This window comes from Pogona vitticeps, chromosome 4 (assembly GCF_051106095.1).
Source record: "Pogona vitticeps strain Pit_001003342236 chromosome 4, PviZW2.1, whole genome shotgun sequence".
Classification (NCBI taxonomy): Eukaryota; Metazoa; Chordata; class Lepidosauria; order Squamata; family Agamidae; genus Pogona; species Pogona vitticeps.
In genome coordinates, this window is record NC_135786.1 from 161598432 (window position 1) to 161610824 (window position 12393).

The 12393-nt window shown below is 41.4% G+C and overlaps 1 protein-coding gene and 1 long non-coding RNA gene across 2 annotated transcripts in view; both read left to right on the forward strand.

Moving 5' to 3' along the window:
• LOC144589216 (uncharacterized) overlaps positions 1–12393 on the forward strand; it is a 641777-nt gene that overhangs the window by 556557 nt on the left and 72827 nt on the right. The gene's annotated exons all lie outside the window — the stretch shown is intronic.
• Positions 1–12393, forward strand: part of GCNT2 (glucosaminyl (N-acetyl) transferase 2 (I blood group)) — a 49761-nt gene that overhangs the window by 7801 nt on the left and 29567 nt on the right. The window contains exon 2 of the mRNA XM_078393430.1: positions 1852–2806. Coding sequence (XP_078249556.1) covers positions 1885–2806 — 922 coding nt within the window. The 5' untranslated portion in view covers positions 1852–1884. The remainder of the gene's footprint in view (positions 1–1851; positions 2807–12393) is intronic.

A 12393-nucleotide genomic window follows, 5' to 3' on the forward strand; every position in this document is an offset into this window, starting at 1 on the left:
TCATGGAGTTCCTCGGGGCTTGACACTGTCCCCCATGCTGTTTTGCATCTATATGGAACCACTGGGAGAGGTCATCAGGAAATTTGGGTTGGGGACTCAGCAACATGCTGACGACACTCAGCTCTAACTCATTTTCCACCAATCCAGGTGAGGTGGTTTCTGTGCTGGACCTGATAATGGACTGGATGAGGGTTAATAAACTGAAACTCAATACAGACAAGACGGAAGTGCTGTTAGTGGGTGCTTCACTGGACAGGCTGGAGGACCATCTCCCTGTCCTGAATGTGGTTACACTCCCCCTAAGGGACATGTCCACACCCTGGGAGTGCTCCTGGCCTCCATTCTAACTCTGGAAGCCCAAGTGGACTTGGTGGCCAGGTGTGCCTTCCTTCAACTGCAGAAATTATACCAGCTATGGCCCTACCTGCACGAGTGGGGTCTCATGACAATTTCACACACATTGGTAACACCTCGTATAGATTACTGCAATGTGCTCTACGTGGGGATGCCTTTGAAGACTGTCCGGTGACTGCAACTAGTCCAGAATCGAGCTGTGTGGCTGGTGAGAGGTGGGGCCACTAGGGGGCACATCAAGCCGATTCTGTTTAAATTACATTGGCTACCAGTTGCTGCCCTGGGCTCAATTCAAAGTGCTTGTTTTGACATATTAAGCCCTAAATGGCTTGGGCCCTGGATACCTGAAGGACTGCCTCCTTCCATATGAACCTACCCAGCAGTTAAATTCTAGCCAGGGGGGCCTTTTGAAAGAACCATCCCTCAAGGAGGTAAGAGGGGTGGCTTGTAGTCAAAGGGCCTTTTTAGCAGCTGCCCTCAGACTATGGAACACCATCCCAATTGAGATTCGTCTGATGCCGTCGCTGATGACATTTCAGCGCCAGATCAAAACCTTCCTGTTCCAGAAGGCTTTTAATTGATATAATATCAACTGTGGGTCCTGATGACAATTTTAGAGTACATATTTTAATTGTATTTTAATTGTTTTATCTTTTTTTAACTGTATTTTAACTGTTGTAAGCTGACCAGAGACCTTTGGGTAGTGTGGGCGGCATATAAGTTAATTAAATAAATAAAATAAAAGTTCTAAATTGCTAAACGGAAGAAGGAGCCCTATCAGTGTAAGGAAGAAAAATATCTCAAGCTCTCTTTTCCTCTCTTCTTGTTCAGTTCTGAATTTCCAAATTCAAATTAATAAATCTGCAACATTACATAATAATTGTCCTCTTTTAGTATTTGGATAGCTGTACAGTATATTTGACTCCTTTTCTCTCTATATATAAAATCAGATATTTTATTTTAGAATTTAAAGGTCTATGGGCTACTGACAAACTATTATATATTCTGTTAAGAAAACTGATGAACAACAGTAAAGTTTATTATTGTTGTTCCATTCACTTGAGTGTAAGAAGAAGAATAAAGTGAGACTTGCCAGGGAGTTGTTTAATAATTATGGCATCTGTGTTTGAGGATTCTTTAATAGAAATTAGTCTACCATTAGGATTTAGACCTTGGACACATACATTTGTACAGTAGTACAAATGCTGGCACAAGCAAATAGTTAAGGGATAAAAATATATGTTCCTCCGTGTGTTGATGGATTACAACTCCCATCAGCTCTACCAGCATGCCAAATGGTTTGTGAGGGATAATGGAACTTGAAATCCAACAGTATCTGAGGTGTTCCATGTTTTCCACTCCTGTGTAGTGAGTTGTGGCTTATCAGTGGAAAACCAATGGTCTTGATGTTTTTGTTTCTTGCAGAACTATGACAATAAGGAACCATTTTCAAAATCCAGCACCCTAAATGAGCTGTATCTTTTGTTTTAATCTTAGGATGAGGCAAAATAGCAGTTTTCAGCATTGATCATGAATTCACAGATGCTTCACATTCTGGTCATTTTTGTTTTTGGTGTTCTGTTTTTGATCCTATTTTACACGGCAAAACTCCCTGATGAAAACATCCCAAGGAGATGCAACCAGTCAGAAGGGTCTGCTTTAGCCGAGGCTTGCAAAGCAATTACAGAGGGGAAGACACTTTCTGTGCGAGGCAACATGCTGAAGACGGCCTTTGGAACATCCAACTGCCATGACTACGTGACTCAAAGTCATTACATTACCAGAACGCTTTCAGCTGAAGAAGCGGCCTTTCCTTTAGCCTACATGGTAACTTTGCACAAAGAGTTTGACACATTTGAGAGGCTCTTCAGGGCGATTTATATGCCCCAAAATGTCTACTGCATCCATGTGGACAAAAAGGCCCCCAGCAGATTTAAGAAAAAAGTGGAGCAGTTGCTGGGCTGCTTCCCCAATGCCTTCCTTGCCTCAGAATCAGAGCTGGTGGTTTACGCAGGGATATCCCGGCTTCAGGCGGACATGAACTGCATGAAAGATCTTGTGAAATCTGAGGTGCCCTGGAAATATCTTCTCAATGCATGTGGGCAAGATTTCCCCTTGAAAACCAATAAGGAAATCATCCAGCATCTCAAAGGGTTCAAAGGCAAGAACATCACTCCTGGGGTTTTGCCTCCACCTCATATCATCCCTAGGACAAAATATGTCCACAGAGAACAAGTCTACACTCTTTTTTCCTTCATGTTGTGGACTTTTTTGCGGAAAGCGCCTCCTCCACATGACCTGACCATCCACTTTGGCTCTGCCTACATTGCTATTACAAGGGAATTTGCAGACTTTGTACTCAATAATCAACGTTCCATTGACCTCTTTGAATGGTCCAGAGATACCTACAGCCCTGATGAACATTTCTGGGTGACACTGAACAGGATACCAGGTACACTTTGTTTCCTTTTTGACAGTTCTCTAGTAGTAGTTGTTGTTATTCTTCTATGTTGTTGTCATCCCATAATACGTGGGACCTTGTATCTTGCTGTGAAATCAAGTAATTGCTGAAAAAGACATGAGTGACTGAAACATGTTCAGTGCATTGTATTTAAATCCTGAATTTCTGGGTTGCCTGTTCATGAGACTTTAGGATGTCCTGCTAATACTAATTTAGCTTTGTAATTTTAATCCTATATTAAATGCATGTTCACTGTTTTTCTCCCTTTACTTTTGGTTCTTTATGGCCAGATGGCCAAATGCTGAGATCTTGGGGGCCAAATCCAAGGCTCCAGACCCAAAAACAGGTTGCAGAAAGTCCAGAAAAGGCAGAAAAATCACCATTAAAAGCAATCAAACAGGAAGTGACCAGAAAGGGACTTTGGGGTTGGGGTTTTGGAATGTGGAGGAATTGGAAAGGACCCAACTGAGGCCCAGAGGCAGAAATCCAAAATTGGGGGCGGGGCAAAGATATTTTGTTGAATGTTTTGAATTGAGGGAATCTGGGATAGTCCTTGGGACTTCACAAATCTCCCCAAGGTCCACAGGCCACTCTTTGCCCACTCCTGCTTTATGGGCTTCTGTAGTTTTAACAGTGGTCCAATGGAACCAAGGCTCACAAGGCAAAAGAGCACAGATGTTTACAGTAGCTGGGATGAAGCACATAGGATTTCCTAGCCACAATATATTGTTCACATGTAGAAGAGGTGTTACCTTTATTTAGAACACTAAATACCAAACATTCAAAGCAAGCTTTCATGAATAAAATTCATACTCTCAGGCATAGGATAGAAAAATTATGAATGAAAGTCTTCAAATGGTTATGGCAGAAATCTGCGCGCAGGTGCATGCACGCACACACACACACACACACAGAGCAGTTCTATTTGATTGAATTTTCCACTCAGCTTCCAGGATAGAGGGTAGGGGCCCTGAACGACCACCCCACATATTACTTGTTTGGAAATAAAGTGTCCTTATTGGTGGGGAGGGTGAATTGGAAAAAGGTCACACAGAGACTCCTCATCCTAAAGCTGGGATGAATTTTGGTTAACTCACCAGGAAGTGAATAGCCAATCAAAACTGAATTAGTTCCAGATCATTATGTTGCTTGGTGAGTTTTGCAAGTAGATTATTATTTTCTTCATCAGTCCAGCTTGATGCTGTCTAACATCCATCAGTTCATGTAGCATGTAGTATCCTTGATGCCATGAATTATCTTTCTTATGCAAACTGTTTGGGGACAGCTTGGCCCTGAATGAGTAAATATGGTTTTATTGAAAAACTGCTCTAGATGAGGAAGGAAAATAAGCTAGAACAGGTTCGTTGCTAAAGATCAACACAGCATTTTTTGGATTCTCCTTGGGAGCCTGGCTATGGGAGGTGTCGCGATGCTCGCACTTGGAAAGGTATGATTGTGCCCATTTTTAAAAATTTACTAATAAAAGCTGAAAGTTGTGCCTTCTGGATAAGAACATGTCTGCTGCTAACTGCCCTTGCACCAGCAGAATGCAATGTAAACCTTGATGTAATGGATTTATACAAGTTATAAAGCCTACGCCAGTGTAACATACCAATGACACATGACTACGTGTGTTTATAACCATGCAAAAAAAAAAAGAGCAAATGAACACTAAATAGTTGTACCAATAAGGAATACTTTAAAAGCTGGTTAAATGATCTCCTGGTTTCACAATCCTCAAGAGATTGGTCTTTCAGCTCCACCTACTGGCACCACATAGCACACAGAACGTTATTGAATATACAAATGAAACAAATCTGCAAGTAAATTGTTAAACCTTGGAGTTAGCCATTTTCTGTGCAGTTAGTAATCTGCAGTACATCCCGAGAGGCATGCCTTGTGGCCATTCCACATTTCTCTCTCTCTTTACTTATGGGTTTGTATTGGTATGCATTGTAAGTGACTGGAGTTTGATTGAAGTGTTCCTTTTCTACTGCTGGAGGCATGCCAGGAGGGTCTTAAAAGAGTTGGGAGCGAGGATAGAATGCTTATGAATGGAACTATGTGATAATTGGCTGGTATACAGCTTGGCTCTAAAGATGCAGTTTTACTTATCAGGAGTGTGTGGATTTCAGTTAGCCAGAGACAGGAAGAACTGTGAAGCAGATGAGAGCCCAGATTCTAGGGATTTAGTTTAGAGAGTTTCATTGTTTGCAGAAGCAGTTAATCAGACCAGAACGGGTTTTATGTTGGGCTGGAGTGACGTCTGAGTCTAAGAGAGAAGGCAGTGAAGTAGTTTGCCAAGAACAAGTAGAGGTGTCTTACATAAAGAACTATTTTAAATGCCTTTAAGCTGTAAAGAGAAAAAGTAGTGAAAGTGGAAAGAACTTTTAGCTGTCTGATGAAACACTTCAGAGGCTGCTATTCTTGACGTTTTCATTATTTTGCATGTGTATGTATGTTTAATAAACTTATTTTGGTTCACAAACTCTGGTGATTATTTTTGAAATTAGCAGCCACAAGACACTGTGTCATGCATACCACTGGCCAGCAGTGAGAAGCATGGTCAATGTTCTGTCCCCAAAATAATACAGACTGTGTACATTTTACCAAAAATGTTCTTACGGTTTTAAAAAAGGACAGGGTCAGTTTAGCCCTTAGAGGTCTCCTTATTTAAGCAGCAGCAGAAAAGAAACACTGGCTGTTGGCTTGGTTTGGTAAGAAAGGAGGTTGGTTGTCACTTAGTGGTAGCACACATTAAGTGGGGGAAGTGCCACTGCATGCCTTCTTAGAATTAAGTCCCAGTTAATTTTATTCTTTGGGAAGCATGTATTGCAGGAACAGAGGGTCCTTTACAATAGTCATTGACTCACTAAAATAAAAATACTTAATGGAGTCCTCTTACAGCCATTCTTCTCACTGACCCTTCTTGGATGTAGGGGAGCCCATCTGCTTCTTTCCTTAAAGGTTGTTAATCCCTGGAGTATATGTTGCAGCTTCAGCACAATTGATGAAGCTACATTTCAATTTTACTACCCCAATCCTTTATACTACTAATTTAGCAAGTGATTATATTTGTGCTTAGCTCAATGGGCTGGAGTACTTGGCTGTGGATCCAGGGGTCTAGACTTCAATTCCCTAATGTGCTTCGTAGGAGGGGAGCTAGCCTATGTAGCCTTGGACAAGCTACACAATTCTAGAGTGCTCCTAGAAGAAGTAAATGGTAAACTACTTCTGAACTCTGTGTGCCTAGAAAGCTGGAAATGGTTGCCTTAAGTCTGAATCAACTTATCAGCATGTAATTATTATTGTTTTCTACTACCCTCTTGGCTTTCTCCCTCTAATTTCTTTGTGAATGGAAAAATCCCATATGTTAACCGTATAATGTCTGGGTTATATAGAATTTTCTTTGTGGGGTGTTCCACTGGATTCATTTTTGTAGCAATTACACACACATCTCTTGATTTCCATTTATAAGGACAAAAAGAAAAGCCGGGGAAACCAGGGCATGGTGAGTAAGATGGCACAGGGCATTACAACTAGAGAGGGAAAAAGCAACAGAACATGAATGGACTTTTAAAACTTGGGGTGATGTGGAATGCAAAAACACAGCATAGGCCACTGCCAAGACGACTCATAAAAGCAAGTCAAGCCACATGCCATTTTCTCCACTTCTTCCAATCACTTGCCATCTTTCCAGGGCACTATGAAAGGTCAGTTTTACCACTTACTGTGCTATTGATATATAGTACCCATATCTGCCAACCTAGCAGTTCGAAAGCATGTAAAAATGCAAGTTGATAAATAGGTAACACCATGGTAGGAAGGTAACAGTGTTCCGTGTCTAGTCGCGCTGGCCACGTGACCATGGAAACTGTCTACGGACAAACGCTGGCTCTATGGCTTAGAAATGGGGATGAGCAGTGCCCCCTAGAGTTGGACATGACTGGACATTTGGCAAGGGGGACCTTTACCTACCCATATCTCTCACACACAGACAGGTATAAATGTAGACTATCTTGGCATACATGGGAGGGCATATAGACAGACAGGAGGAGGCATAGAGAGAGAACGTTTCCATCTCTCCAGTCTGTTGTGCTACTTACAAGAGTTTAGATTTTATAATTTTTGTTTTGGAAAAAAGATATTATTATGGAACAAATACAAATATGCGCAGGAGATCAGTTTTTGTATTCTCTTTTATGTTTTTTCTCAGACAAAGCAGGACAAGCAATGTCAGGTGCTCCAAATGTCTCAGGACTCCAGATCTCATCATCCTTCCACATTGGCTCTCCTGCCATTGTCTATAACCTTTGTTTACAATGCATGCACAATGTAAGAACTGGATCCATATTCACAATCACTAATGAAGATCACAACATGCACAGGCAAGCATTTAAAAAAAAAAAAGCTCCTAGTTCTGAGGGCCCATAGCGATCCTGACAATCAGAATTGGGGACCACAAAAGCCTTCTGTGTTGCCTTTATTACGCATAGGATGAGGAAGATATGGCCTTCCAGAGCTTTTTGGACTGGGATTCCTATCAATCAGTGCCAATATAGCCACTGAGGAGAATTAAAGACCAATAACTACCTTGACAGCAGCCCTGGTTTATCTGAAGCTTTGGGTCCCCTCGGTGGATCCCCTTTTGACCAGTGTCAGCTTGCCACCCCCGGAACCCTGCAGAAGGGAAGAGAAGGCAAAGAAAGAATTCTTAATTAGCACATTGAGCAGATCCAGAACAGATCACCTTATAGTTGTGGGTCTTTTATGTGACTGACCTGCATGATGATGATAATAATGGAAACTGTTCCATAGATTTATTTACTTGAGTAGGTAGGCACTTCAGCCTGGAACTCAAGGATGACTTACCTTGGTCATAATAAGATAGAACACCAAACAATTATTCATCGCATTTGGTGACATTATAAATTTTATGTCTCAAGTTTATGTCTGAAAAAAGCTATGCCTGTGACCACAAAAGCCACGGAAGTGATCTCTTTTAGAATTTATAATAAAAACGACTCAAACAACGTGTTGAGCAAGCTAGCCTTTTATAGGTGCAAGTTGTCCTAGCTCACTTAACAAGGTTAGTTAATTGCTGCAGGAGGGGCCTTTTAGAGTGAAGTTTTCAAACAGCAGTGGAGTTAAGGTCATGCACAGCCCTCTGACATCACTTGCTGGAGGAATACTTGTTTGCTCACTAGGTTTGAGGCCTGCTGCATGAGGTGAAAAGGAACGACTTCTTGGTTGGGCCAGTCCTTCAGAAACAATTTCTGATTAAAAGATGTGGACATAGAGGAAGCAGAGCAAGACACCCAGCCCATTAAGGGCAAGCAAACTACGTTTTTGTACTGCAACTCCCTCCAGCCAGTGGCGCAAGGTGGTGGGACATGCAGAATAACAACACCTGAAGGGCCACAGTTGCTGCTGTAGCTATATTGAGCTATTATTAAGACTGCCAGGTCAGCAGCACTCCATTACCTGAGGTTTCAGAACGAAAGCCTGACACATAGATGCAGGTCCTTACAGCGCCACAGGGAGGCACAGCCACCGGGAACAACTGTAAAATGACCCATTGTGCCTGTCAAGAGAATACTGAGACCAAGTAATACATTTAAAGACTCACATGCGAATTAGCTCCCAACTGTAGAGCACTGAAGGTTTCCAGACCTTTCACCATCCTGGTCTCCTCTGCTTTGCAATACCTTCTTAAACTGTGGTACCCAGAACTGTACACAGTATTCCAGGTAGGGCCTGACCAAAGCAGAAACAAGTGGTATGTTACTTCCCTTGTTGATATAACTGAACATCATTTTTACTTTTCTGTTTGACTTTTTCTTTTTGGTTTGTTTGTTTGTTTGTTGGCCACCTCATCACACTGTTGACTCATGGTAAGCTTGTGGTCTACTAAGTCTCCTCGATCCTTCTCATGGGTCCTACTACTAAATCAGCCATTATCTACCTTATATCTGGCATTGGTTTTTCCTGTCTAAATGTAGAACTTTACATTTTTCTCTCGTTTTGTTAGCTTTGGCCCTATTTTCCAATCTATTTATGTTGTCTTGAATCCCGATTCTGTCTTCTGGCATGTTAGATTCCTCTCCCAGTTTGGTGTTGCCTGCAAATTTAATGAGCATCCCCTTCCACACCCAAATCATTTATAAAGTTGTTGAATAGTTATTGGTCCCATGACGAACCCTGTGACACTCCATTTGTCACTTTTTTCCAGGATGATGAGGAACCATTGGTGAACATTCTTTGGGTATGGCCTGTCAGCCAGCTATAAATTCATGGCTGGCATTGTTTAGCTCACTTTTTACTAGTTTGAATGCTGGAATTTCATGAGGGCCTTGTCAAAAGCCTTGCTATGATGCACCATATCCACAGCATTCTCCTCAACTACCAAGCTTGTGACTCTATCAAAAAAAAAAAAAAAAAGAAGTAACATTATATCTAGCATGATTTAATTTTGAGGAGCCTATGCTGGCTCTTGGAAATAACAATATTCTTTTCTAAGTGCTCACAGACCAATTGCAGGAAAAGTTCAAGAATCAATTATCTATTCTTGAACCTTTCCTGCTATTGATGTAAAGATGATGAACACAGATAAAATAAATTGGAGTTTGCAAAACGATGTTTCCTATGGGTTTTTTTCGCTTTGCGATGATTGGTTCCCTGCTTCGCTAACTGATTATCGGAAAACGATGATTTTCACACAGCTGATTGGCGGTTTCAAAATGGCCGCCAGGTTAAAAAAATGGCCGCCCACTGTTTTCTGGGACAGATTCCTCGCTGCACGGGCAGCGAAAGTGGCCGCGCTATGGAGGATCTTCGCTGGACAGTGAGTTTCAAGCCCATAGGAACGCATTAATCGGGTTTTAATGCATTTCTATGGGCTTTTTAATTTCGCTTTATGATGTTTCCTTTCGATAGCGATTTCGCTGGAACAAATTAACATCATAATGCGAGGAACCACTGAATCTCTCTTTCAGGTCGTAGGCTTTTTGCAGTGATTCTTTCCTAATGTTTCAGACCCATTAGCCTGAACAATGGGGGCAGGACAGGGGTCCTGGAGCCATTTAATTAAAAACAAGTAGAGATCAAAATGCAAAAAAATCCCAAAAGGAACTCAGGAGTGAGTGAGGAAGATCACAAACAGAAATTGGATAGTTCTGTTTTATTCAGGCTAGCAATTTAAGTGGCAAAATGGCTTTGCAAAATTATTTGTGTTTCTAATTAAGATCCAAAGGTTGCATTTCAGGTGGCTGAATCAGCCTCCTTGTTAAACAAGGGTGTGGTGTATTTTACAAGCAGACAGAGAGATAGATTGATTGAAAGTATTTTCTTTGATCCTCTTTTTTGGTGTATGGTCTATCATGGAAACCACCTCAAGGAGTGATTTCACTAAGTTGGCAGGGAGGGAGGGAGGGAGGTGGGGGGGGCGGGCAGGCAGGCAGGCTCTATCCAGATTCTGAGAGAAGGATTCAGCTTCTGGCGGGTCATCTTCTGCAGTCATGCTTTTCTCTGGAAATCCTTGCATTTTGATCTCTATTTATTTGTGTTATGCGCACAACAAGCAAAAGAGGGAAGCTACAATAACTCCCTTTCTCTTTCCTGTAGTGTGCCTGTCTTGACATATTTCCTTGAAGTGTCTAGAGATATTTTTGTTCCTTAGCTGGATATATTTATCCACAGACTGAGTTATTTTTATTTGGGAGAAGCAACATCCACACTTAGGCCAATAGATTTGTTTGCCAGCGTATGAGGAGCAACTGCATGTCCACGTTTACCAATGTACCACTGTCTGAAAAGGCTTAGTTTAAAAGAGAGATGGGAAACCTATAGATTTTGTAGCTGACAATATATTTTGCACTCAGAAAAATATATATTTTCCTGTGTCTAATTTTCACCATGACAAGATATTTTAACATAAACACACCCATCACGTTTTGCTTCAAAATGCACACAGATCTAGACCTTCAGAGTAGATATTCTAAAACATAGTCACCTGAAGCATCATAAAAAAACAATAGCCAAAATTCCATGGAGAAAGCCATGCAAAAACTACCAGGGAATTCAATGTGCATTTTTATTTATCCTGGAGGATGACAGTCAAACACTTTGGCCAGTATCTTGTTGGGGATTTCTGCACATGCAAGAAATGTCATGCAACCAGTTATGTTATTTGGTGAGGTATCCACTGCACAACTGGCTGCATGACCAGTTGCACGACTAGTCATGCAACAGACAGCTCGCCCAGCAGTGCAATCACTTGCACAAGGGTAGATGCACATGCCAAAATTTCCAATGGAATACAGTTCTTCTATTTACATACAGTAATTGGGGGAGTGAGAACAAAGCAGGCAAGCAACCTGGATGAGGAGACTAGGACTCTGGAGAACAGGGTTCAACTCCTCACGTAGCCATGAAAACTCACTGGGAGAGTGCAATTGGTAAAACTACTAGTTAAATATCTCACTTACCTTGAAAACCCTATTAGGGTCACTATATAAAGATTTGATAGCACAGAATACACACAGGGGAGAGGGGAGGATGATCTGCTTCTTGCAAGCTCTTTAAATGATAACATTACTTCACACAAGATGGTTTATATTTCTAAAGAAAAACTAAAGGTTGCACTTCAACTGACTTAAGGCTGGGAAACCATCCAAAGCAAATCTTTGCAGATACATGGGTGCTGTGTAAAGTACAGGGGAGAGAAACAGCCTCAGTTTGGTGACAGGCTTCTTTTGTTAGCACAAAGACATAACACAATCCTGAACAAGGGGTTTTAAAAATTGAGTATGTGCTGAAACCACCATGGGATTGTTAGAGGCAGCTGTGGTGAGGACTACACTTCAAAACTTATCACCATACTACAGAATACAGCAGAGAAAAGGGTATCCTGGAGATTCAGAGATTACATCTGGGATAAAAGGACCAGCACCCCCTCGGCACCTGCTGGCTCACAGGGCTTTCCCACATTCTTTCAAAACTGGAAATGGCTGAAAGTTCTTTTCTTGCCTTGAAAAGCTTACAAAGGGCACCTCCCCATATCAAAACAAGAACGTACATCTTGGTTTACAGGAGACCTTCCACCCACAGAAGTTTCTAAAAATGGCACTTCTTTTCCAACAAATAAAACTTTGATTCTCCTTTTTAAAAAAAATATAAGCATGCGTACACACACACAAACACACACACACACACTTTTGAAAATTAAATGATTGCAGTCTTCAATTTTGAGGTTCTTTTGGAAGCTGGTCATGCTACAGCTCCAAGACTTAAGCTGATTTTAAATTACTGTATAGTCTTTATGCTGATTCTTGCTGGTCAGACGGCAAATACACATAGCTGTACTGCAAAATTAGCATATTTCTATACATGATTATCGGAGAATAATTAAAGTCAGTGTGATGCAATGGTCAATGCTATAGTCTAGCTATAAGATGCCTCTGCTGTGCCAGAGTAAAATAGCTAATGATGTCATGGTGGCTCATGGTAAGAAAGTTCAGTCAGGGTCAATATCACCACATTCTCAGCTGCCTTTACCAACCAATTTGCCGATTCCAATA